Here is a 24,986-nt window from a genome sequence, read left to right on the forward strand (position 1 = left end):
AGAAAATGAGATTTGCTTGTAATATATATCGGTCATGTATGACCGACCATGTTACCTACTCATTGTGAAGTACTTTTAGGAGGGCATCGGTAACGTGACCATATTATCTACTTGACTTGACTTTACTTTTAACCGTGCTTAACTTTTAATCAATTTTTTAGCATATTTTGTCATCGCTTACATGTTTTCTAAAAAATTCTTAAGAGATTACCTTGGAAAGTGTATTTGGTTGGTATAAGCAGTAATAGATTGGATGAAAAAGACACTGCTTATTTTAGAATTTATGTATTTATGTTTTGATTTATTGGCATTCTTCTGACATGACCACGTTACTTACTTCTCGCTTTTTTAAGAGTGAATACTATCTCCGTAGTCCAATACGAGTCATTCTAACATACTTTTTTTTTTTGTCACTCTCCTGCATTCCTGGAAAATTTCTAATAGATTATTTAATATAAAATTGTTCTAAGTAAAACATGCTTAACCATAAAATTTCTATGATTGAGCGACAAAAAAAATGTGCAGTAACTTTCAATTTTTTGATCCATCTCATTCCGATGTGAGTTTGGTTTATTCTTATCACGCATCAGTTAAAATAAAATATCCTCTTATATTATTAATTTCGAAGTCTAATTATTATTTTGAGATTATGAACTATTATAATAAACGCATCAAATCAAATCTTACCATTTTGTTTTTTTCTAAAAAAAAAAAAAGTTATGCACCAGTGACTCATTTGTGCTCCACCATTTTTGTAACGGGACAAAAGTAGTTGCACGAAAATTCTCGTAAAATTCTTCATTTATTTTTATAATAATTAATAAAAAAAATTCATTTATTTATAGAATCCACTTTTAATTTTGTGTTTAATGCAAATTTACAATTTTAAAATTTTAATCTATTTATTAGATATAAAATTAAATTAGGTTATCTATTTAATATTTTATTTTAAAAATTGGAATATTTTTTTTTAAAAAAGATCAATTTTAAAATATTTTAATATTTATTTATTCAATTATTTTGGGTTTATGTTGATGTACACTTTAGAAACACATCATTAAAAAAATCTAAAATTTATAATAAGATATAATAAAAATAAAACTCAATATTATAAATAATATCTAAAAAAAGGTAAATTATTTAATTATTTAATTCTTCACTGCCACGTGATTCAGGCACAGCCATTACCCAAAATAATTGAATAAATAAATATTAAAATATTTTAAAATTGATCTTTTTTTTAAAAAAAATATTCCAATTTTTAAATTATTTTAAAATTGATGTATTTTTAAAATATTTTAAAATTCATCTTTTTTAAAATAAAAAATATTCCAATTTTTAAAATATTTTAATATTTATTTATTCAATTATTTTGGGTAATGGCTGTGCCTGAATCACGTGGCAGTGAAGAATTAAATAATTAAATAATTTACCTTTTTTTAGATATTATTTATAATATTGAGTTTTATTTTTATTATATCTTATTATAAATTTTAGATTTTTTTAATGATGATTTTTTTAATGATGTGTTTCGAAATGTGTTTCGAAAGATTTTTTTAGATTTTTATTATATCTTATTATAAATTTTAGAAGAAACAGACACGCTTCTCAAAAGTCAAACCAACGCCCGAATTTTTCAAGCTTCATTCAATGTGACGGCTGAGCTGGAAAAGCTTCTTAGATTGAAAATAACAATGGCGTCACCCATCAATAAATAATGCATAATTTACCTCATGGATGACATTATTAACATATAATTAGTTTTATTATATGATTTAAATCCGTGCCCAATCTTAATAAACAAATAATATTCAAATATCATAATTGTTAAATTATATTATATGTTGTAATAACGTTTACACAATAAAATTTAATTAATAATAGTTTATATTCCACGTGTAATTTTAATAAGTTATTCAGCAATTAATTCAACTATATTTTTTAGTAACTTATTTTTAAACTAGTTGGTACGACATTTTGACTTTATCAACAACTTTAGGCACGTGATTATTTGTAGCAATTTAATATTTTTATTCAACAAATAATTAAATTATTATTTTTTATTATAGCTTACTTACTCTATTAAAATATATTATAAAACTATATTACAATTAAAATAATTAAATCAAAGTTTGTTTGCTTACCTTTCGATTCGTTTAATAAAAGACGAAATCAAAATGTATAAAATATGATTCGGATGTTTGTAATTTGTATATATATATATATTAAGGTATTTCAATGCAATGTCGCATTTCATCTTGTCATCTCGATCTCTATCTTGTCAACTTGCTCGGTCATGCCATTGAGAATGGACTCGCGTGTCGCCATCTCATCGGGACTTCTCGAACATCCATCCATCCGAATTCTATCGAGGCATTGACCTTTTCGTGCCCATGTCATGTCATTTACGGATACTGTCCCGGATAGTGGGTGTATGTAGCAACCTCCAACACGTAGGTTGAGGCGCAATATTGACACACTAGTGCCGCTTGGTAGTGTTATTGAAAAACCCATTTCAAAGGAAGTCAGCTTGAGACACTTATCCACGTTGTGACACACGTATGTGCCAAGTGGTAGCTCGTTTAGGCTACAAGATTTAAGAAGGGTATGGAAGGAATCCATGCACGTGAAGATTGAAGACAAGAAATGGGTATTGTTTTGTAGTTATAAATAAACATGTGATGTATTTTAATTTTTGGTCCTCGTATTTTAATTTTTGTTTTATAATTTCAATAAAATTGGGGGGTATGGTTGCAAACACGTATAGAATGTTGTTAATGATGAAGTTTTGCAATTATCTCCCTTAAATTATACATATTTATAAAAAGGTCCCCACCTGTGGGAAGAATTGCTTTAAATACCCCAAGGTGGAAGCCACTGAAAACCATCAAATTTACTACAAGATCCCTTCCATGGAACAACCGATGAATCCAAAGCCCTTCACTGAGGTAGAAGCTGGATCTTATCACAAATGGCTGCCTTCTGAATATCCTTTGCTTGCTCATAACAAAGTTGCCGCCGGCCGCCTTCTCCTCCGCCCTCGCGGCTTCGTGGTCCCCCACTACGCCGATTGTTCTAAAGTGGGCTATGTTCTTCAAGGTAGTTAATCTTTTTACTGAGTTGTTGTATGATTTTGTCGACTTTGAACATATGCTATCATGATTGTATTTGGATTCTCTTCTAATAATTTCCGACATATTTTGGTTGCAGGGGAGAATGGAGTTGCCGGGTTGGTGTTTCCGAGCAAGTCCGATGAGGTGGTGGTGAACTTGAAGAAAGGAGATTTGATTCCGGTGCCGAACGGAGTCTCATCGTGGTGGTTCAACGATGGCGACTCCGATTTGGAAATCATATTTTTGGGTGAATCCAAAAACGCTCATGTTCCTGGTGACATCTCTTACTTTGTTCTCTCCGGCATTCTCAGCCTCCTGAATGGCTTCTCGCCGGAGTACGTCGGAGAAACCTATTCTCTAAACGGAGAAGAAACAACCCAATTTCTCAAAAGTCAATCCAACGCTCTGATTTTCTCAATTCAGCAAACCCAATCCCTTCCCAAGCCACCCAAATACAGTAAATTTGTCTACAACATTGACGCCGCCGCGCCTGACGGTAGAGTCAAGGGCGGCGCTGGCGCTGTCACGACGGTGACGGAATCAAAATTTCCGTTTATTGGTCAATCTGGGTTGACGGCGATTCTCGAAAAGCTCGACGCCAACGCCGTCCGTTCGCCGGTGTACGTCGCGGAGCCGTACGATCAACTGATCTACGTGGCTAAAGGACGTGGGAAAATCCAGATCGTTGGATTTTCGAGTAAAATTGATGCAGAGGTGAAAATGGGTCAGCTGATTTTAGTCCCCAAATTCTTCGCCGTCGGAAAAATCGCCGGAGAAGATGGCTTGGAGTGCATCTCCATTATCACAGCTACACAGTAATAAGCTTCAATTTTTATATATATATTTTTTAATTTTAATTTTAATCTCTGAATCTTAAAACTTGACGTTTTAAAATTGAACAGTCCCGTGGTGGAAGAACTGGCCGGAAAGACGTCGGTGTTGGAGGCATTGTCGCCGGAGGTTTTTCAAGTTTCGTTCAATGTGACGGCCGAGTTCGAGAAGCTTCTTAGATCGAAGATCACTAACGCTTCACCGGTGATCCGATCTTCCGATTGAAGAGGGAATTATTAATTAATTACAATAATATTTCAATGTTTGGGTATTATTATTATTATTATTATTATTATTATGGGCTTTTACGCTATTAAATAAATTTGATTTCCCAATCCCAATGATAGTGATGTGGGGGCTTTCTGGTCATTTCACCACTTGAACTTTTATATGAATTATTGTGAAGGATTATGATTGTTGATGAATTGTTATTGTATTGTGAAGGATTATTTTTTTGTTATATCAATTCCAACCTTTAATTTTTTGGACTAAGGTACGTTTAATTTTTTGGACCCGTGCTATTAATACGAGCGAAAAATTGTTATTTTTCATCTAAAATATTTTTTAATTTATAAAATTGATTTTTATTTCTTTTCAAAATCGAGTTGAAATTTCAAAGATAAACAAAATTAAAATTTTTACTATTTATTTAAAAAAAAAATTAAAACTTTAAAGGCTAAGTTTTGAGATTATTTAAAAAATACTTTATTAAAAAAATATATATTTTTAAGTTAATTTTAGGTGGAATAAAAATTACTTTTATGTTTAAAAAATATATATGGAATTTTAAAACTAACATTAACATTTAAAAGTTCTAATTTTTTTTAATCATCAATATATAAATTAAAACAGCTTATTGATTTTTTAGAGATCTAAACGTTAACCATAATATAAATAAAGGATATTTAGAATTAAAAAAATACTTTAAAGATTTTTTTAAAGTAAAAAAAAATAATAATAATATATATATTGAAGTTTTTTTTAATAAATTTAAGACTATTATTAATTTTTTTTGAAAGTTAATATTTTTTAAATAAAATATTAACTATTTTCATATAAAATTAACTATAATTATATTTTTGATATTTTCTAAATTTAATGGTATTTTAAAGAATTAAAAAAAATTAGGAATATTTTTTAGGAAAAAAAAAAAAACAAAACAAACAAGGTTGAAGAATATATATATTTTTTTTTTTATTAATTTGCCTTTTTAAAAACTTATTAGTAATTAAATATTGAAACTAAAAAAATTGGAAGAAGAAAATATAAATTTAAAATATATAAAGCAAAAGTTTTCTTTTCCCTCCATTTCTCACTCTCCTGCGAAGGCTACAACAGAGGGAAAACCTAACGACTGTCGATGCTCAATGGCATTCGGTTATCGATCTTCATCCCAAATCCTAATCGCCTTCTCTTTCGGATCCTCCATTCTTACCTCGGTTCTTCTCACATTGACATTGCCCCTCCGCCATCATCCCCACCATTCAAATGCTCAATCTCGCGCCGTTCCCTCTCTGCAACTCTTCGCAACCTCCTGCAGCCGCTCTCTGCGCTGGACTCACCTCCGATTCTATCTTATGCCTCGGTTTTCCAGTTCCTTACTGGCCAAAATCTGTTGAAATTGGGCCAACAAGTTCATGCCCATATGCTTCTCCGTGGCCTTGAGCCCACTGCACTTGTTGGTTCCAAGATGGTTGCATTTTATGCGAGTTCTGGTGATATTGATTCATCTGTTGCGGTTTTCAATCGGAATAGTGAGCCTTCTTCTCTCTTGTTTAATTCTATGATTCGAGCCTATGCGAGATATGGGTTTGCGGAGAGAACTGTTGCCACTTATATTTCTATGCATTCTTGGGGCTTTACAGGGGATTACTTTACTTTTCCTTTCGTTCTTAAGTCTTCTGTGGATTTGTTGAGTGTTTGGATGGGGAAATGTGTTCATGGACTGGTTTTGAGAGCTGGGTTGCAGTTTGATTTGTATGTGGCTACTTCTTTGATTGATTTGTATGGGAAATGTGGTGAAATAAATGATGCGCGTAAGGTGTTTGATAAAATGATTGTTAGAGATGTTTCGGCTTGGAATGCTTTACTTGCTGGTTACATGAAGGGGGGGTTTATAGATGCTGCTGTGGCGATTTTTGAGAGAATGCCGTGGAGGAATATTGTCTCTTGGACGACTATGATTTCTGGATACTCACAGAGCGGCTTGGCACAGCAGGCATTGAGTTTGTTTGATGAAATGCTGAAAGAAGATTCAGGAGTAAGACCCAATTGGGTGACTATAATGAGTGTCCTCCCAGCTTGTGCACAATCATCGGCGCTCGATCGTGGAAGGCGGATTCACGAGTTGGCTTGTCGGATGGGTTTGAATTCCAATGCTTCTGTGCTAATTGCCCTTACTGCAATGTACGCTAAATGTGGAAGCTTAGCTGATGCTCGCAACTGTTTCAACCGGCTTAATAGAAGTGAAAAGAGTTTGGTTGCTTGGAATACCATGATTACTGCTTATGCTTCGTATGGACATGGGCGGGAAGCAGTGTCAACCTTTCAGGAGATGATCGAAGCAGGCATACGGCCCGATGACATTACATTCACAGGATTGTTATCCGCTTGCAGCCATTCAGGTCTTGTTGACATTGGCTTGAATTACTTCAACTACATGAGCACCACATATTCGACAAATCCCAGAGCTGAGCATTATGCTTGTGTTGTCGATCTCTTAGGTCGGGCAGGGAGATTAGCTGAAGCAAGTAAACTTGTAGATGAAATGCCAATGCCAGCAGGACCGAGCATTTGGGGTTCGTTATTAGCTGCCTGCCGAAAATACCGCAATCTAGAAATGGCAGAAACTGCAGCAAGAAAGCTATTTGTCCTCGAACCCGAAAACACTGGCAACTATGTCCTGCTCTCAAACATGTACGCCGAAGCTGGAAGGTGGCAGGAAGTTGACAAACTGAGAGCGATTCTGACATCCCAGGGGACAAAGAAAAGTCCAGGTTGCAGTTGGATCGAGGTCAATGGAAAAGCGCATATGTTTCTCGGTGGCGACACGTCCCACCCTCAAACCAAGGAAATCTACATGTTCTTGGAGGCATTGCCGGAGAAGATGAAGGCAGCTGGCTACACTCCTGATACTAGCTTTGTGTTGCATGATATCAGCGAGGAAGAGAAAGAATTTAACCTCATTGCACACAGCGAGAAGCTCGCGGTTGCATTCGGAATCCTCAACACTCCTTCCGAAACCGTTATCCGAGTTACGAAGAACTTGAGAATCTGTGGGGATTGCCACACTGCAATGGTGTTCATATCAGAGATATATGGGCGGGAAGTCGTTGTTCGAGATGTGAATCGGTTCCATCACTTCAAAGCGGGTTCGTGTTCTTGTGGAGATTACTGGTGATTGATTCAAATTGAGGAAAATTTTGTTTTATAAATTTTTGGGTAATTATATTATTTGATCTCTGTTTATCTGTCTTAAACTTTTAATTTTAAATTTATAGATATATTATATAGTTTTATTAAATACATTATTTAATATTACATCTTTTAATTAAGAATTTATTGATAATTCAATTGGGTTTATTTTGTTCTATCCATTTTTTATAACAAAAAAAAAATATTTTAAAAGGTTTTGGAGTCGTATTAAAGTTTCATAATAATAATTATATTAATTAAATATAAAACGATAATTTGTAATTATTTTTACTTATTTCATTTAAAATCACATAAAATAAATTATTATTTTACAAGATTTCAGAAAAATGATCATAAAATTACGAAAAAAGACCTATGTAAAATCATTATATTTATTTGATTTTTACATTTTTTTTCTTTCTAATTTATATATTTTTTAATATTTAAATAAATTATCTAAATTAATTCATTTTAAAGGGTTACAATTAGTCCAATTTATGAATAAATTAATGTCCAATAATAACATAACATTCCCTTATGCTTTTGTGTTACATAGAAACGACAAATCGTGATCCTCATTTTTTGGCGCGTGAGAAATGGCGCGTGAGACCAACATTACGGTGTTCTGTAAAGTACAGTTGAACGCCGAAACGTATACTATAAAATCTTTGATGTGAAGCAAAACCCAAAAGCCCTCGGAAAAGAGCCTCCATTGGAATATCCATATCTGCTACACTCTCCCTTCCGCCTCTATAGCCGGAGAGTTTCTGCGACGGTCGCCGGAATCGCCGTTCTACAATCACCATGCCGCAGTCGTTGGAGCTTCTGCTCATTCAATTCCTTATGCCCGACAATGATGCCCGGCGGCAAGCGGAAGAGCAGATTAAGCGCTTGGCCAAGGATCCGCAGGTGGTGCCTGCTCTTATTCAGCACCTACGCACCGCCAAGACTCCCAATGTCCGTCAGTTGGCTGCTGTTTTGCTCCGCAAAAAGATCACTGGTCATTGGGCTAAGCTTTCACTTCAACTCAAGCTGTTTGTTAAGCAGTCATTGATTGAGAGCATCACTATGGAGCACAGGTCTTTTCTATTTCCATTATTTCTTGTGAATTTTGAATTTTATTTTACAATTGAGCTCTCTCTTTCGCTCTCTCTACTATGGTGTGGAATGAGATGAATGCTTGAAGTGAGTGCAAATGATTCGGCGTAAAGGGAATTGAGTGTGTTCCAATTCGTGGAGTTACGTCTTTGGTTTCTTCTAGCGTTAGTTAGGTTTTATTATAGAAATTTTATTGATTATGACTTCATTGAGGGTGTAGAATTCCTTTCATATATGTTGCGATTGATTCTCTGAGTGTTCTATTATTAACAAATATGTGTACTGGTGATTTTGCAGTCCACCTGTGAGGAGAGCAAGTGCGAATGTCGTAAGTATTGTTGCTAAGTATGCTGTTCCAGCAGGGGAATGGCCGGAATTGTTGCCTTTTCTGTTCCAGTGTAGTCAGAGTTCCGAGGAAGATCATAGAGAAGTAAGTTCTTACCCTACAAGAATTTTAACTGATGTGCAATCTATCAGTGTGAATGTACTTTTACCGCAGAGGCACGGCTACATTGTCAAAATGACTAAATAATTTTAGAATGAGTATCTTTTGTATGATCCTCTTCTTGTAGTTTCAATGTTGGTTCATGTTTTCTACTGTGTTGAAGATTTTGAAGTCTGATTAAACGCTGCAATTGGTATGGACTAAATTCAATTGTTTCAGCTTACTAAAATGTATGATTCCCTTGGTGTTAGTAGGTGGCTTTGATTCTATTCAGCTCCCTGACAGAAACGATTGGAAATACTTTCCTACCACATTTTACAGATTTGCAAGCTCTCCTACTTAAGTGTTTGCAGGATGAGACTAGCAGCCGTGTCAGAATTGCAGCTTTGAAGTAATGTTTATGTTTGTTACTTACTCCGTCTCCGTACCATGAAGTAGTTTTGTTATCTACATGAGTATTTTCTTCTTGTGTGCAGGGCAGTGGGATCGTTTCTGGAATTTACTCATGATGGAGCAGAAGTGGTAAGTCCAAATAGAACTATGTTAGAACGGAATTCATCCTTGATTTTTTGAGCTCCTAGTATATATATATATATATATGTCACTAGAGCTAACTAGGTTTCTCTTGCCCACCGTGTTGGTTTCTAGTTGTTTTATCATTTCCTCCAGGTGGTCCTGTCTTATACCAATGTTTCCTGGGCTCTTCTATTATATATTATTCAAGTTTATGCACAATCATTTACTCATATCTATTAACACAGGTCAAATTCCGGGAGTTCATTCCCAGCATTTTAAATGTTGCCAGGCAGTGCCTTGCTAATGGCGAGGAGGATGTTGCAGTAATAGCTTTTGAAATATTTGATGAACTAATTGAATCTCCTGCTCCACTTCTTGGGGATTCTGTTAGATCAATTGTTCAATTTTCACTTGAAGTTTGTTCTAGCCAAAATTTGGAATCTAGCACTCGTCATCAGGTTGGGCTTTATATGCATTAAAAAAAAAAAAAGAATTTCTTACTGAAGAAATGCTTTTTTTTTTTTAGTTCTAATCTTTACTGGTCTTTTTTTCCTTGTTCAATCTCAGGCAATTCAGATAATCTCGTGGCTAGGAAAGTACAAGCCCAATTCCCTGAAAAAACATAAATTGATTGTCCCTGTTCTACAAGTTATGTGCCCATTACTTGCAGAGTCATCTGATGGAGATGGAGATGATGATCTTGCTTCTGATCGAGCTGCTGCTGAGGTTATTGATATAATGGCCTTAAATCTATCGAAGCATGTTTTCCCTCCTGTGCTTGAATTTGCTTCTCTTAGTAGTCAAAGTGCAAATCCAAAATTCCGTGAAGCTTCTGTGACATCTTTAGGGATCATATCAGAAGGTTGTTCAGAACATTTAAAAAGTAAGTTAGAACCAGTTCTTCACATTGTTCTTGGAGCATTAAGGGACACTGAACAAATGGTAAGAGGGGCTGCATCTTTTGCCCTGGGTCAATTTGCTGAGCATTTACAGCCAGAAATAGTGTCACTCTATGAGAGTGTGCTTCCTTGCATCTTAAATGCCCTTGAAGATAATTCAGATGAAGTGAAGGTATGGTGGATCCATGGAGGAGAAATTATGTCATGAATAAATTATGAACTGCTCACAAGTTTTTAGTGAAAGTGATTTTTCATTTGCAGGAAAAATCATACTATGCATTGGCTGCATTTTGTGAGAACATGGGTGAGGAAATTCTTCCTTTTCTTGATCCTTTGATGGGTAAATTGCTGTCTGCCCTTCAGACAAGTCCTCTGAATCTGCAGGAAACATGCATGGTACAGTTTATACCCTCTTTCAAAATAAATAAATAAATAAACCTCCACCTGGCCATGGACACTTTTAGTTCAATTCTTAATCATCTATGTGCCACTTATATTTCCATGACTTGAGAATTGTCGAATGAATTACAGTCTGCAATCGGTTCAGTAGCAGCTGCAGCAGAACAGTCTTTCTTGCCTTATGCTGAGAGAGTGTTGGAGTTGATGAAAATATTTCTGGTTCTTACCAAGGATGAGGAACTTTGTTCCCGAGCAAGAGCTACTGAGTTGGTTGGAATAGTTGCCATGTCTGTTGGGAGAACCCGGATGGAACAGATTCTACCTCCTTTTATTGAGGCGGCAATTGCTGTAATGCACAAGCTCGTCTTTGGCTGGTCTAGATTTCTCATTTTACCTTCCAAGACTTAATCCACTCCCTCTCTTCTCTTAGGGTTTTGGCTTGGACTTCAGTGAATTACGAGAGTACACTCATGGGTTCTTCAGCAATGTAGCAGAAATTTTGGATGATGGATTTGTAAAGGTAATAATCTTTGTATGATTTTCATTGTCAATCATTTTCTCTTTTTACAGAATCTTGAAGTTAAAAGTCCTTCCGTAAACAGTATCTTCCTCATGTTGTACCCCTTGCATTCTCTTCTTGCAATCTCGACGATGGCTCTGCTGTCGATATAGATGAATCAGACGATGAAAATCTAAATGGGTTTGGAGGAGTTTCATCTGATGATGAAGCTCATGATGAGCCTAGAGTTCGAAATGTTAGTATCAGAACAGGGGTGCTGGATGAAAAAGCAGCTGCAACACAAGCTCTTGGCTTGTTTGCACTGCACACAAAGAGCTCTTATGCACCGTATCCTTTGCAATAGTTTTTTGTTTTTGGGCTCCCCCTGGAACCCGCTGTCATCAATTACTATTTGGGTTCTTTCACTTTTCTAAGCTATTTGGAGGAGACACTTAAGATTTTGGTTCGGCATTCTGGATACTTTCATGAAGATGTTAGGCTTCAAGCAATCATTTCGTTGGAACGTGAGTTGCTAGTATCTTCTTTTTCTTTTTTTAAATTAATCTTTAGTCATTGGATAACTCTTGTCCTTTTCAAGTTATTCTTTTATGTTTGGTAAATCTAACTTTTCTTTTCTTAGACTTTATTCTCTGCATAATTCATTTATCATAAACAAGAAATTCTGCTTAGGCATTTCTACTGTAAATATTTGGAAGAAAACTTAAGTTGCAAACTACCACTTTGATACTATTAAGTTGGATCTTGGAAATATTGTTTATGAGCTTGGAAGTCAAATATATAAATTTGATTCCTTCATTGTAATGAAAGCCTGGTTATTAAAAAAAGTTATAAAAAAAGTGAAAATTGTTTTGGTGAGAGAAGTGATGACTGTAGACTGATCGTCTTTATGTGCAGCTTTATTTAATTCACACTTGGTATGCTGTTATAACATTTACTTTTTCTCAACAATTGGCTATTAAATGTACAAGAATCAGAATTGGTTTCATTTACACATAAAGATGAACTACTATTATATTCCGTGCAAGCCGCACCCAACTTGAATTTGCAATCNTTTTTTTTTTTTTTTTTTTTTTTTTTTTTTTTTTTTTTTTTTAATTTATGTTTTCCAGTTATTTTACTACTAGAACGTTGGAGAATCAATAGGCTTGTATATTATTTGTTATTATTTCTTTGGATCTATTCTACATTTAATTTTAATATCTTCATAATTGGTTAGGGTTATTTAGTTTATGGTCTTAGGAAATTGAATTATTTATGAGTGCTGTTTTCTGTAACCTTCCTTTGGCCCCTCTGGAAGATATATTTTCCCCTTTTCTGTATTCTTTTACTTGAAGAAAAGTAATTTTCTTTCTTAAAAATGAACTCAATTATTGAAATCTCATTAAATCCAAGTTGAAAGGAACGACATCTTTATTCATTTTTCACTGAATGCAACTGCAGATATTCTGAAGGCAGCTCAGGCAATCTCCCAAAGTTACAGCGTGAGTACTTATCAACACACTTCTTCTAGCATTTGGTGTTGGGCGCATGCCTTTCTTTTAGCATGTGGTAGTTTTGTGATGCCCAATGTTTCATGTTATTTCTTAATTGAATTTCCAACGTATGATCATTGGTGAATTATTTATTCTTTAAATTTATATACTAGTAAATGACTGTGCATTGCCCATGTACCGTGCATTTTTTTTTTTTAATGATTTCATATATTTTCTTCTAGTAATAATAAAAGATTAATATTTTTGTTATGATATATTTATTTGAAGTTTTCATTTTGATACTTCTAAAGGTCATATTTGACTTACACAAAACAAAGGTTTTTAATTTTGATGGAAAAGTCTTAATTTATCTGATGAAAGAAAAATGTTGGTATCTTTTGAAATTATTTAGGATGTTACATTATTTTAATTTCATACTTTTACATTTGACTACAATATATGCCTCATTTTTTTTAATGAAAAAAGGGTTTCTTGAAATGACCATATTTGTGTAGAAAATAAATAAATAAATAATAATAGTAAAAAATAAAATTGATAAAATAAAAAGTTGCATTATTCAAAGTTGTATTGAAAATGTATTTTAGCCCTAAATTTTAAATGTTGGTTTGAAGGGGTAATTTTCAAAATCAAATTTAATTGATGACTATATGCATTCTCACTTTTCCCTTCTTTCTTCCATTGTTCAGGAAGCATCAACGAAGGCCAAAGAAATTTTTGGTAAGAATATAAGAGCATGCTGTAACAATATATGTACAAGTTTAATTTTTGTTTTTGGTGGTATTGAGCAATTCATTTCTTCTAGATACTGTGATGAATATTTATATCAAGACCATGGTTGAAGATGATGACAAAGAAGCAGTTGCTCAAGCTTGTACAAGCATGGCTGACATTATCAAAGACTATGGTTATGTTGTAGTGGAGCCTTGTAAGTTTTGATATCAAGTTCCAAAATTCCTATTAAAAAATGATATTAAGTTTCGGTTGTTGTGAAATGGTTTTTTCTTCAATGATTCTATCTGACTCTTATGTTATGCTGTTTTGTTCTTAACATTAGATATGCCTCGGTTAATTGATGCAACATTAGTTCTGCTCCGTGAGGAATCTGCTTGTCAGCAAGTGGAATCTGATGGTGAAATAGATGAGGATGATACTGAACATGATGAAGTACTTATGGATGCAGTGTCTGATCTGCTTCCTGCATTCGCAAAGGCCATGGGGTCTTACTTTGCGCCTATCTTTGCGAAGCTATTTGAACCATTTATGAAATTTTCGGTGAGTTAGGGACTGGGTTTTATAGTATTTAAAGATTTACAAGAGAGTAACTTACAAACTGTTGCCTCATTTCCCCTCGTTCACCCAGAGAGCCTCACGACCTCCTCAAGATCGAACTATGGTGGTCGCCTGTCTTGCTGAAGTAGCTCGGGACATGGGTGCTCCAATTGCTGCCTATATTGATGTAAGTATTCATTACCGAGATCTTTTTATTTTTGCTTCTTTATTTTGTGGACTGGTCATATTTTGGGCGTGTTTGGTTTTCCCTTTTGAGTATTTTTTAAAAATTGACAACTCGTTTGGTTAAAATTTTCAATAATCAAAAGCGGTTTGTAAAATATATTTAAAAATATGTTTAGGAAAAGCATTTAACTAAGTTTCTTCCCAACTTCACCTAAAACACTTTTTCCCAAAAGATGTGCCTATGAAATGAATGAAAACATTTCAAGGGCCTATTTACTAATGCAATGCATAACTTCCAGAGAGTAATGCCGTTGGTTCTTAAAGAATTGGCATCATCCGAGGCAACTAATAGAAGGAATGCTGCATTTTGTGTTGGAGAGTTCTGCAATAATGGGGGAGAGTCTACTTTGAAGTATCCTTTTGTATGCAATTATATTTGTTTGTTTACTTTCGTTTCCGCTTATATCTTCTTGACCGTTTCAGTGGTATTAGAGCTGTTGTGTTGCCTGCCTCCCATTCAACCTTTGTATTTTGTACTTTCACTACAATCATCAACTCCCTTTTACTTGATCAATATCAGATATTATAATGATATATTTCATGGACTCTACCCATTATTTGGGGAATCTGAGTCAGACAATGCTGTTAGGGATAACGCAGCTGGTGCAGTCGCAAGAATGATAATGGTGCACCCTGAAGCTGTCCCATTGAATCAGGTTAGTACAGCTTTGCTTACTCCTCCCTTCCCCCAATCTTTGCTTAACTGTTTCCTGTTTCAATTTGATCTTCTACCCTAGGTCCTCCAAGTTTTACTCAAAGCTCTACCTTTAAAAGAAGATTACGAGGAGTCCATGTCCGTTTATGGTTGTGTGTCTACTCTTGTTTTGTCATCTAATCCTCAGGTATTTATTCTGTCGGACTTTAGCACAATTTTATTTAAATTTTATTCCGTTAAGAAAATTCGTGTTTATGGAGGGTATAGTTCTGTTTTTGGAAATTATTCGGGCGTATAAACTTTTTGTTATCCGTCCAATTACATTGAGGATAACTGGGAAAGTAAATGTGATCCTGTGGGTGTTACCGAAATTCATAGCATGTTGAGTTCTCATTATATAGAGTGTCCCCAAACAGGAAAATTTAGGACTCCCATAGTGAAAAGTGACACCGGTGGGACAACATTCCCATTCCCTATTGTTGATGTAACAACCTAAGCCCATTGCTAGCAGATACTATCTGTTTTAGCCCGTTATGTATCACCGTCAGCATCACGGTTTTAAAACGCATCTGATAGTTAGATGTTTCCACACTCTTATAAGATGTGGGATCTCATAATCCACTCCTCTTACGAGCCCAACGTCCTCACAGGCACACCGTCCAATGTTTGGCTTTGATACCATTTGTAATAGCCCAAGCTCACCACTAGCAGATATTATCCGCTTCGGCCCGTTACGTATTGTCGTTAGTCTCACAATTTTAAAATGCGTCTACTAGGGAGAGGTTTCTATACCATTGTAAGGGATGCTTCGATCCCCTCTCCAACCAATCTGCAACCAATGTGAGATCTCACATTTGAAGTTACCTATATTCCAGTCCATGTTCATAATCTGGGGAAATCTTCATAAATGTTTTACTTGACCAATGCGATAGGACCTGAATTATGTTTGTATTGTACTGATGAAATGCATTACGACATGGGGAAGAAGCTTAAGTGCCCTAATTAAACCTTAATGCCTAACACAACGGTTTAACCGAGCAAGTTAGGGAGGGACGAAACAGGAAAGCGAGGAGAAAGGGCGAGCAAATATTAATTTCGTTCAGTATTGAAAAAGCAATCTGGATCATTATTATAGTTCTACTAATTCGTGCGCCAATTGCAGATCCTTTCTTTGGTTCCTGAGTTGGTTAATATCTTTGCTCACGTTGTGGTATCTCCTATCGAAACACCAGAAGTTAAAGCTCAAGTAGGCAGAGCTTTCTCACATCTACTTTCACTTTATGGCCAACAAATTCAACCCCTTTTGAGCAGTCTCCCACATGCACATGCAAATGCCTTAGCTGCATATGCCCCAAAAAGCTAAAAATCACTTCAGATTCCATTTTCCTCTTCCTCATCCAACTTGTTCGTGCAACAAGCTTTCTTTCCCAGATAGATTCTAAGTCCCCCTATCAGGTATCTAGAAATATCTCCAATCTCTCCTTTGCTTAATTTTCTGCTAGCTTTTATGTTGTTTCTTTAACAATAATATCATGGCTCGTTCATACAGGTCGCTCGCTGGCACCCGGGGTATCATTTTTTCTTTTTCTCCCTGAGAGTATACCAATTTTGTTTTGATTCATTTGTTTTTTTTACATATGTTCTGTTACATTTTCCCCTATCCTCAGTTTCAATAATTCTTTTACCATGGTGTGTTATACACTGCGTAGGGTGTGAGGTGGTTTAGAAAAGAGGTTTTTTTTTTTTGGTGGATGTGAATTTTGCAATGCATCCACAGTCATAGTAAAAGGTTGGTCTGGTTTATCACTTTATTTTATTCTTTTTCCTCCCTTGTGCTTAAGCAATGTTTAATTTCATAGTATATTTTATCTTCCTTGAAATTTTTGTGTTCTAGCCTATTCGATTATATCGGGTAAAATTAGAATGTTTGTTGTGATGTCCCACATTGGTTGGGGAGGAGAACAAAATACCCTTTATTATAATAAGGTTGTGGAAACCTTCCCCTAACAAGCCTTGAGGGGAAGCTCAAAGAGCATAATATTTGCTAGTGGTGGATCTGAGTCGTTACATTTTCATTTATATATATATAAATATAAATGTCTTAATTACTTAAATGCCTTAATTACTTCAGCTAACTACACGCAGGCTATGAATAGTAACTTCAAACTTCAAATTTGGATGGGTAAAAGGAATCTAACCTCATGGATGGGTAAAAGGAATCTAACCTCAATTATTTACCTCAATTCATATTATTCTTTGAAGGTGGGTTATGTTCATTTACTATCATTTATTTTATGACCGTGTTGCAATATTAATATTATTTTGAACAAAATTTTCAGGGTTTAATGAATTTTTTAAACTTTCAAGTATTTATTTGACAAACTCTAAAAATTACCAACTATGCTTATAATTTAATCCTGATTTGTTGTAAAAGAAAAAAAATTTAAAATACTTTTTTTGAAAACGTTAAATGAAGAGTGCATTTTTTTTTATGTAAACAAAAGAAGTCAATGAAAATATTCCAAAAACTTTGACCACATGTAACACACATTTGAATATTATAAAACTAGCGTAGGTAAACGAACATAGATTCAAATTTTGAAATATTATTACTATTATTACTTGAGCATTGCACATAGAACTGCTTTTTTACTCAATGTACTTCGGGCGTTACATGTACATCAACTTTCATCTTTGTTCGTTCCTAAACCACGTCCTAGTACTATGTTTAATGCCCCATGTCCACACTAACATGTAATGTATGAGTAAATGAGAGATATAAATGAATTAAGACTGCATTCGAGAGCGATCTTAATAATACGATAGACTCAATTATAAGAATTTAAAAGTTTGATGAAGAATTCATTGGAAAATAAATATTTTTTTTATTAAATTAAAAACTTAGTGATGATATAATAAACCCCACGTTGATCATATCCTTAAATTGCGACTCTATTTTGGTAGTGTATCTAACGCCAATGGAAGCTTTTGTTAAATATACCGACAAAATAAATATCGACTAAAATTATAACACGATGTGACAGATTAACAGATAATTTTGATGAACAACTATATAAACATTTCATCAATTCCTCATAAAAGAGAAAAAAAATTGTTGTGGAATTTAGGATGATGATCAAACACTTCCATGGGTCGTTCCGATTGAATTGTTGACAGCTACAACAACGATTGCTGTTGCAACGGAGCTTGAAGATTAAAACCTTGGATCACTTTCCCAGAAGAAGGAAAGGAGAAGAGAAATTCATACCAGAGCTTTTTGATGATCGATTTCTTGATAATAGGGGAAAGGAATGGATCCAGAACAAACGTTTATTCGAGTTCAAGAACGGTTTTCTCAGATTCTGACTCCCAAAGTCCGAGGCACTCTGGAGTATATGAACCTCTGTATAGCCATTACGTTGTTCTGTATTCTTGTGGTCATGCACGCGAACTACGTACAGCAGGTTCTTCTCAACATTATGAGTTCTCTTGCAATTTGATTTATATGTTGTTTGTAATTTTGAGCTTTCTTATTCTGCAATGATTTTTGGTCGCGGGTTTTAGGGTTCATAAGTTGTTTAGGCTGGATTTATGAAGTTCTTGGTTGTTTTCGAATTGAGTGACACTGATTGTCTATATGTATTTCTTTAATCTAGTTCTGTTCTTCGGAAATGGTTGTTTCCGAATCCGTGGGCTTGTGGCAGTTCAATTATGAGTGTTTCAGTACTACAACCAGATTCTGAGCTTCCTAATTCAAAATTTTAATTCTAAAAGACTGCTTCCTGAATCCATTTAGAAACTGTATAAAGAGAGCAAGATGTTGTAGTTTTGATCATAATCTGGTTGTAGTGCAGGCTTTCAGAATGGTTTGAATTTAATAGTCTCGGTTTCGAGTTGAGCAACGCTCAAATGAGTTTTGAAAGTGATGAAAAGTACACACAACATTTTGAGTTGTGTGCTCCTGTCTAACATGTGTTTAACTGTACAGACTCTATTTTTTGAGTTGAACTCTTTAGGTTGTAGGGCATGGTTTAGGCATATGATGAATGTATAGCATCTCTACCTCTCTGTTAATTATTGTTTGGGGAATTGCTTGTTATGTATGAACTGTAGCTTAGTTCTTTAGTTTTTATGTTGTTTTAATTTAAGTTTTGTTCTTCCTGCATTCAAAGCCTGGTTGTTCAAGTGAGCTCTCTGGAGTTGAGACAACAGAAGCCCAACTTATTCAAATTAAGGTAAATATTGTCTCCATGTAGTAGAACTTCGAACTGATTGTTGCTTTTGGTGATCAACGTTTTTGGAGGGAGCAAGATTTCATGGACCAATATTATCATTGCTTTTCTTCGATGGTTTTTGTTCGAGTAGAAATGAGATTTTCCAAGATTCATATAATTCTGTGGAAGTGTATTTCTTCTGTCCTAGTCTCTTTGAGGATGAGGTTTTAGTTTCCTGTAAAGAAAATGCCTAAAACGCTCACTTTTGCCAAAGTGAGCATAACTCATGAATAATTGATATGTGCTCCTTCCTTTAAGGTTGAAATTCGAACTCCCGTACGCCACTTGTACTAAATAAATTTTGCTTTTGTTGAAAGTAGTTTCGTATTTTGTGCCCAAGAAATTTCTTCTGGTTTCCTCCGAACTTCTGTTGGGTCTTTTTAACCAACTCTTGATCAGTAAATAAATATAAAAATTAGTTTACTCCTATTTAATTATGGGGGTTTTTAAAATAGAACATTTAGACTAGTCCTAGTAATTCTTTCCTGATCATGGTATATTTTTATGTTTGTTCCTTTTATTTCCCTCCTGGCTCACAAGAAGAGGCAAATATTATTATTATTATTACTACTATTATTATTTTATTAGAAACAATTTGAGTGATGCATGAAATTTGCAAATAAGAAGAGCCCCAATCCAAAGGAGTTGCAATAAACATCTCAAGAGTTGGATATTCTTAGAGACTGGACATTGGAATTAGATAATATTTTTATTTATCAATAGGAAAAACCAGATTTCCTTTTGATTATGATTGTCAATTTCGGAAACGCTCAAGTGTTCTACTTTATTTAGTTTATGCTCTTGGACTTATACTACTGATTATTTTGTTTGGTTTATAAATTTGTATTAGTCTGTATCTAAACTTTTTTTTTCTTGCCTTTTAGCTTTCGTGCTTTCTTTCGTCTACTTCAATGTATAAAGCTAAACTTGTGTCATTTTCGACAGATAACTACCGCAGGCCTGTGGTCACAAAATGACTCTGAACTTAATATTGAAGATGCCCCTGGTGGGGAAACTGTGAGAGAAAGTTTGGAGGTTGCAAATGATGAAGATGAGTTGACATTTTTGGCTGCCAAGTTTTGGTTAAATTGGTTTGGTTCAGGTGCTAGAAGAGGTAAGTTGGCACCGAAGCTCTGGAAATCGGATACAGAGTTTCTAGAACATCAAGCAGAAAGTACTGGTGTGGACCAATGCTCAAGAGCAGCAGCTGATGATACAGTCATTAAACTTGACAAAGAAGAGCTCCATATTAGTTTCCTAATATCAGTCGAGGAAACTTTTAAGGCAGCAATTGTTCAATTTGGTAGAAGGTGGAATCGACAAATTTTATTTATTTGTAGACATACAAAGCAGATCCTGACCAGCGTATGGAAGCTACCTGTGAGTAATTTTTGATGCCATTGTTAGGAATCACGACTCCCCACAATGGTATGATATTGTCCACTTTGAGCATAAGCTCTCATGACTTTGCTTTGGGCTTTCCCAAAAGGCCTCATACCAATGGAGATAGTATTCCTCACTATAAAGCCATGATCTTCCACTAAATTAACCAATGTGGGACTCACTTTCAATAATCCTCCCCTCGAACAAAGTACACTATAAGTCTTCCCTGAGGCTTATGGAGCTCTCGAATAGCCTCCCCTTAATCGAGGCTCGACTCCTTTCTCTGGAGCCCTCGAACAAAGTACACCCTTTGTTTGACACTTTTGACTACACTTCCAAGGCTCACAATTTTTTGTTCGATATTTGAGGATTCTATTGACATGGTTAAGTTTAGGGCATGGCTCTGATATCATGTTAGGAATCACGACTCTCCACAATGGTATGATATTGTCCACTTTGAGCATAAGCTCTCATGGCTTTGCTTTGGGCTTCCCCAAAAGGCCTCGTACCAATGGAGATAGTATTCCTCACTTATAAACCCATGATCTTCCACTAAATTAGCCCATGTGGGACTCACTCCCAATAATCCTCAACCGCCATTACTTTAAATGCAAGGTTCAAGCATGCTCCTTTATTGGTTGAGTACTTACTTTTAGTTACAATATTTTATTGAGTTAGCTATTCTACTATTATTATTTAAGGTAAAGAAGCTCATAGAAGATCCTTTCTTTTCGTCTTAGATGTTTTTTGAATTAATTAATTTATAATAATGGGTTTCTTTTCCTGCTTTCCTCTGCTTTCTTTCTTTTTTTGTTTTTTGTTTTTTTTTTTTTTTTTTTTTTTTTTTTTTTTTTTTTTTTTTTTTCCTTCTAAACTTCTGAAGCCATTTTATGGGTTAACCCGAAAGGGGGATGATTTCTGGTACGTGGTTGGTTCATTGGGCTCATGTCAGTTGAAACTTGGTGCTTAAGTGAAAATGATCTAGCCCTCAGTTTATAGAGCTTTTAATACTCATAGTCAATATGTGTGATTCTTTTCAAATTTCAATTATGGCTTTCAATCTTATCCTCCAAATTGCATGGTTCCCTTTCTGTTAACGAAATGTTTCTTATAAACAAGCTACTTTCGAACATGTTTGTTGCTTGCCTTATTGCTAGTGCAGAATGTTGCAGGTATAAATTTGAATCTTGATGTCTCCAAGTGGTGGCGCATTCTTCATCAGGACAGGCTCCAGTCAGCTGTAGGTAAATACGCTACTTTCTTTCTCCCCATGCATGTTTTCTTTTACGATGTGATGCCTTGCAATGCTTTTTTTAATGTAGACAAGGGTAACTTCCACCTTTAGAAAGAAAGAGACATCTCCACATATTCAATTTTGCCCGAAGCTCATTGATTAGAGGTTTCCAAAAGATCTTTTATGATGATTTCCTCCCAACGGGAATCCGAGATAGTTTATAGGGAGAAATTTAGAATGACAATGGAAGCCTTCAGCCCTGCTATCAACATCTTCCTTGCTCACATTAATTCCAATCGGCAAAGTCTTTGAAAGATTTAAAGAAAGCCCCGATCCCAGTAAAATTAGACTCAGGATATCCCACCAGTTTTAAGCATTGATGACTCATCAGGGCATAAAATGATAGTGTCATCAGCGTAATGAAGTAGGGAGACTTCAACCTTGTTCCTCCCAACAATAAAGCCCTTAAGAATTTTTTTCTCAAGCCAAAGCTGAACTGAACGAGACTAAGCATATCTCTTATAATGTTAAGGAGGAAAGAAAATAAGGGATCTCCTTGCTGCAAGCCTCTTTTTGCAATAATCTTCTATCTCACCCAACTGTTAATCTAACGTGTTGTATCAATTAAAACCCTAAACTAATCATTGTATCAATTTAAAAGAAGCTCAAAATCACATAAACAAAGTTCTTTCAACCAAAATCTCACCAAAGTAGCAAGAAAAAATTATCCCGTAATTCTTTCTAAATAAGTGGAGAAAAATAGAGTAAGACTAGAAGATGGAAAATAGTTCATATTATTGAATAACCGCTACCATCTGTTTGATTCCAACACCTCCCTCTAATTTACATTAATCCCAGCATGTAAATAAGTCTTATACACGCATGGAAGTTATGCATTAACCATTTAGAAACAAAGTTCTAACAAAGGATTGATTTACTTGTGAAAGTCTTGGGTTTTAGTTGATGCAATTATTAGTTTGGGATTTTAAGTGATACAGCTCCAAAGTTTAGGTTGGAATTGTTGCAGCTATTGCTGATGGTCTGTTTTGATATCTTTGATTTGTGTTTTACCCTTCAGTGCAATGGCTCGTGAGAAGAAGTAAAAGTTCTGAACCAACGTACTTATATACTAGGGAAAAGGTAATTTATTTATATTTTTCATCTATTATTGTTATTAACTGTTGCTAGATTGCTTCTGTTTTCTGATGTGAAAGTCTGTTTTTTTTTTACTCGAATTAATCTTGGTTTTTAGTATTTCAACTAAATGCTTTTCAAGTTGCTTTTATTTTTTATTTTTTATTTTTTAGTTTTGCAATAAGGCGGTTCATATACTGCAGGGATTTTTTTTATTACCAGAAGGAGCTAAGTCTAGGCATAATATACAAACTATTAATATCAGTATACCAGCTCAACATTCATGCTTTGGAAACAGGTATGTCTATTGATATGGTGAATCTACTTTTTGTATGTGAACTGTTTGTTGATTACGGTAGAAAATTTCAGTTTGTGTTCCCAGAGAACAAGTTCAGATTTTTACCTCATTTGTATTATAAGGTATTTTATTTGTTCCTTCTGACGTAAGAGAAGGGCAACTAGATTTGAGGATGATTTGGTAGCCTCCCACTCTAGAAACTAAGATGATACTAAAAAGAAAAGATCCCAAGTTTGTGGCTTTGCCAACAAGGCCAGTAGGGGAACAACATCTTGGTCATTGGAATGAGGGATATCGACTAACGTTAAAAAACTTTTGGTAGCGAACTAACAAATTTGTGGCCTTTTGTAACTACACCATTGAGGAAAGACTCGGAAGGATAAATTTGGATTTTTTTTAATTCTATCTGACGTAATCTTTCATTTTGTTCTTAGTTTTACTTGTACTTTTGTTTGTCTTAGCAACATTTTTGTTTCTTTCACGAACTAATTGAAAATCTTACTAGGTTTGCTGTGAATTTTAAAATAAAATTGTTGCAGGGAAGTAATTATATCATTGTTGTTGTCATCTTTGTCACAATCACAATAATAATGATAATAATAATTATTGTTGGCAGATGGCAGAAACTTCTCATAAACAGATTTGTTGGGTATGATACTATCTTGATGAATAGTTTACTGACGTTTCCCGGTCAAGGTAATAACACTATTTATCTGTATGTAGTTACAATGTTCTGATGGAAAATGGTACAAGTTTGCATTGCATGAATTTTACTTGAAATCACTTGGTTTTCTTCCTCTTCTGCATCTTTAATTGGCATTTTATAGACTTATTAGAATTACAGTGAGTGATTGATTTAGTGCACAGACTAATCCTTCAGCTACAAAATCTTTGTTTAATCTCGAGGGATTTTTTAGAACTGTAAATAATTTTATTTAGAAGTAACTTTGACTCGATTTTAACCTTAAATGAGCACCAACCTTACATAATTCAATGTTCAAGATATTAATCTTCTTCCTTATAGATTAAAATTTTGAATCCTCACCCCACATATGCAGTTTCATTGGAAAAAAAAAAAAAATGAAAATTGTTGATGAGTGAATAACTTTAGTTCATTTTCATGAAACAAATTCTCAATTTATGGAATTGCTTGAAACTCGTCTGCACTAACCTTTTCTCCTATTTTGATGTCTCTGTACATTTGTTTGATATGAAGAATATCTATCGTATTGTTTTCCATTAGGAGGATGAATACCTTTATTTACATCTTCAGCTAAGTTTAGATTTGTTTTAGGCTATCTTTACAATTACCAAACGAAGGAGTTTTACAATCTTAGCTATGCATTTGAGCCGCCAGAGGGCCCTGCCAGATTTGGAGGTTCGTTGATTGATCCTTTTTTTTCTGCATTGATATGGCCCTTTAATATTATGATGTTATTAACTGGTGAAGGATTATGTTTATTCTCTATCATCTGCATGTTCTTGTTGTTTTTATGAATTTAATTAGAGTTTAGGTCTGATAGAGCGTTGTTTGTAAGAATTTATGACCATACAACCAAACCATTAAGGGTCAAGTCTGTTCCCAACTTGATTAGTTTAAATTTTGACGAGTCCACTCTGCTACTAGGAACTTCTTCTAGTCTTTTTAAATGTTTATTCTCTATCATTCTCCATGTGTTTGTGTGAAGATGTCTTTCTTTCTTTCTTTTTTTTTTTTTTTTTTTTTTTTTTTTTTTTTTTTTTTTTTTTTTTTTTTTTTTTTTTT

General features: G+C 34.5%; 4 protein-coding genes across 5 annotated transcripts in view; all 4 read left to right on the forward strand.

Moving 5' to 3' along the window:
* The first annotated feature begins 2,882 nt into the window (after positions 1-2,882).
* On the forward strand, positions 2,883-4,369 carry LOC111483370 (12S seed storage protein CRD-like). Its single transcript, XM_023129560.1, has 3 exons — positions 2,883-3,099; positions 3,211-3,928; positions 4,016-4,369. The coding sequence occupies exons 1-3, from the start codon at positions 2,913-2,915 to the stop codon at positions 4,167-4,169; spliced, it is 1,059 nt and encodes a 352-aa protein (XP_022985328.1). The 5' UTR covers positions 2,883-2,912; the 3' UTR covers positions 4,170-4,369.
* A 900-nt stretch (positions 4,370-5,269) lies between these two features.
* Positions 5,270-7,415, forward strand: LOC111483345 (pentatricopeptide repeat-containing protein At3g62890-like). The gene has a single exon (XM_023129524.1). The coding sequence runs from the start codon at positions 5,305-5,307 to the stop codon at positions 7,342-7,344; it is 2,040 nt and encodes a 679-aa protein (XP_022985292.1). The 5' UTR covers positions 5,270-5,304; the 3' UTR covers positions 7,345-7,415.
* A 620-nt stretch (positions 7,416-8,035) lies between these two features.
* On the forward strand, positions 8,036-16,736 carry LOC111483060 (importin-4-like). The gene is made up of 21 exons (XM_023129171.1): positions 8,036-8,437; positions 8,754-8,886; positions 9,156-9,292; positions 9,378-9,423; positions 9,663-9,875; positions 9,985-10,488; positions 10,578-10,712; positions 10,848-11,063; positions 11,146-11,235; positions 11,318-11,562; positions 11,650-11,738; positions 12,676-12,716; positions 13,415-13,445; positions 13,531-13,653; positions 13,783-14,000; positions 14,089-14,184; positions 14,483-14,595; positions 14,764-14,899; positions 14,981-15,085; positions 16,061-16,353; positions 16,448-16,736. The coding sequence occupies exons 1-20, from the start codon at positions 8,163-8,165 to the stop codon at positions 16,259-16,261; spliced, it is 3,147 nt and encodes a 1,048-aa protein (XP_022984939.1). The 5' UTR covers positions 8,036-8,162; the 3' UTR covers positions 16,262-16,353; positions 16,448-16,736.
* Positions 16,737-17,984: 1,248 nt separating this feature from the next.
* LOC111482996 overlaps positions 17,985-24,986 on the forward strand; it is a 10,758-nt gene continuing 3,756 nt past the window's right edge. The window contains exons 1-8 of one of the 2 annotated variants that reach the window (XM_023129062.1): positions 17,985-18,362; positions 19,071-19,133; positions 20,118-20,552; positions 21,718-21,799; positions 22,868-22,929; positions 23,127-23,221; positions 23,838-23,917; positions 24,516-24,599. In XM_023129062.1, the coding sequence (XP_022984830.1) occupies positions 18,210-18,362; positions 19,071-19,133; positions 20,118-20,552; positions 21,718-21,799; positions 22,868-22,929; positions 23,127-23,221; positions 23,838-23,917; positions 24,516-24,599 (1,054 nt within the window). In that variant the 5' untranslated portion in view covers positions 17,985-18,209. The remainder of the gene's footprint in view (positions 18,363-19,070; positions 19,134-20,117; positions 20,553-21,717; positions 21,800-22,867; positions 22,930-23,126; positions 23,222-23,837; positions 23,918-24,515; positions 24,600-24,986) is intronic. The other variant, XM_023129061.1, reaches the window with a different exon arrangement.

The sequence above is a fragment of the Cucurbita maxima genome, unplaced genomic scaffold (genome assembly GCF_002738345.1).
Source record: "Cucurbita maxima cultivar Rimu unplaced genomic scaffold, Cmax_1.0 Cma_Scf00008, whole genome shotgun sequence".
Classification (NCBI taxonomy): domain Eukaryota; kingdom Viridiplantae; phylum Streptophyta; class Magnoliopsida; order Cucurbitales; family Cucurbitaceae; genus Cucurbita; species Cucurbita maxima.

Bases quoted from the DNA above. Each gene is read 5' to 3' on its own strand.
- LOC111483345 (XM_023129524.1), top strand. From the start codon at position 5,305: ATGCTCAATGGCATTCGGTTATCGATCTTCATCCCAAATCCTAATCGC.
- LOC111483370 (XM_023129560.1), top strand. From the start codon at position 2,913: ATGGAACAACCGATGAATCCAAAGCCCTTCACTGAGGTAGAAGCTGGA. The intron at 3,100-3,210 runs GTAGTTAATCTT...TTTTGGTTGCAG, and splicing joins AGTGGGCTATGTTCTTCAAG to GGGAGAATGGAGTTGCCGGG. The intron at 3,929-4,015 runs GTAATAAGCTTC...AAAATTGAACAG, and splicing joins TCCATTATCACAGCTACACA to TCCCGTGGTGGAAGAACTGG.
- LOC111483060 (XM_023129171.1), top strand. From the start codon at position 8,163: ATGCCGCAGTCGTTGGAGCTTCTGCTCATTCAATTCCTTATGCCCGAC. The intron at 9,293-9,377 runs GTAATGTTTATG...TCTTGTGTGCAG, and splicing joins GTCAGAATTGCAGCTTTGAA to GGCAGTGGGATCGTTTCTGG. The intron at 9,876-9,984 runs GTTGGGCTTTAT...GTTCAATCTCAG, and splicing joins AATCTAGCACTCGTCATCAG to GCAATTCAGATAATCTCGTG.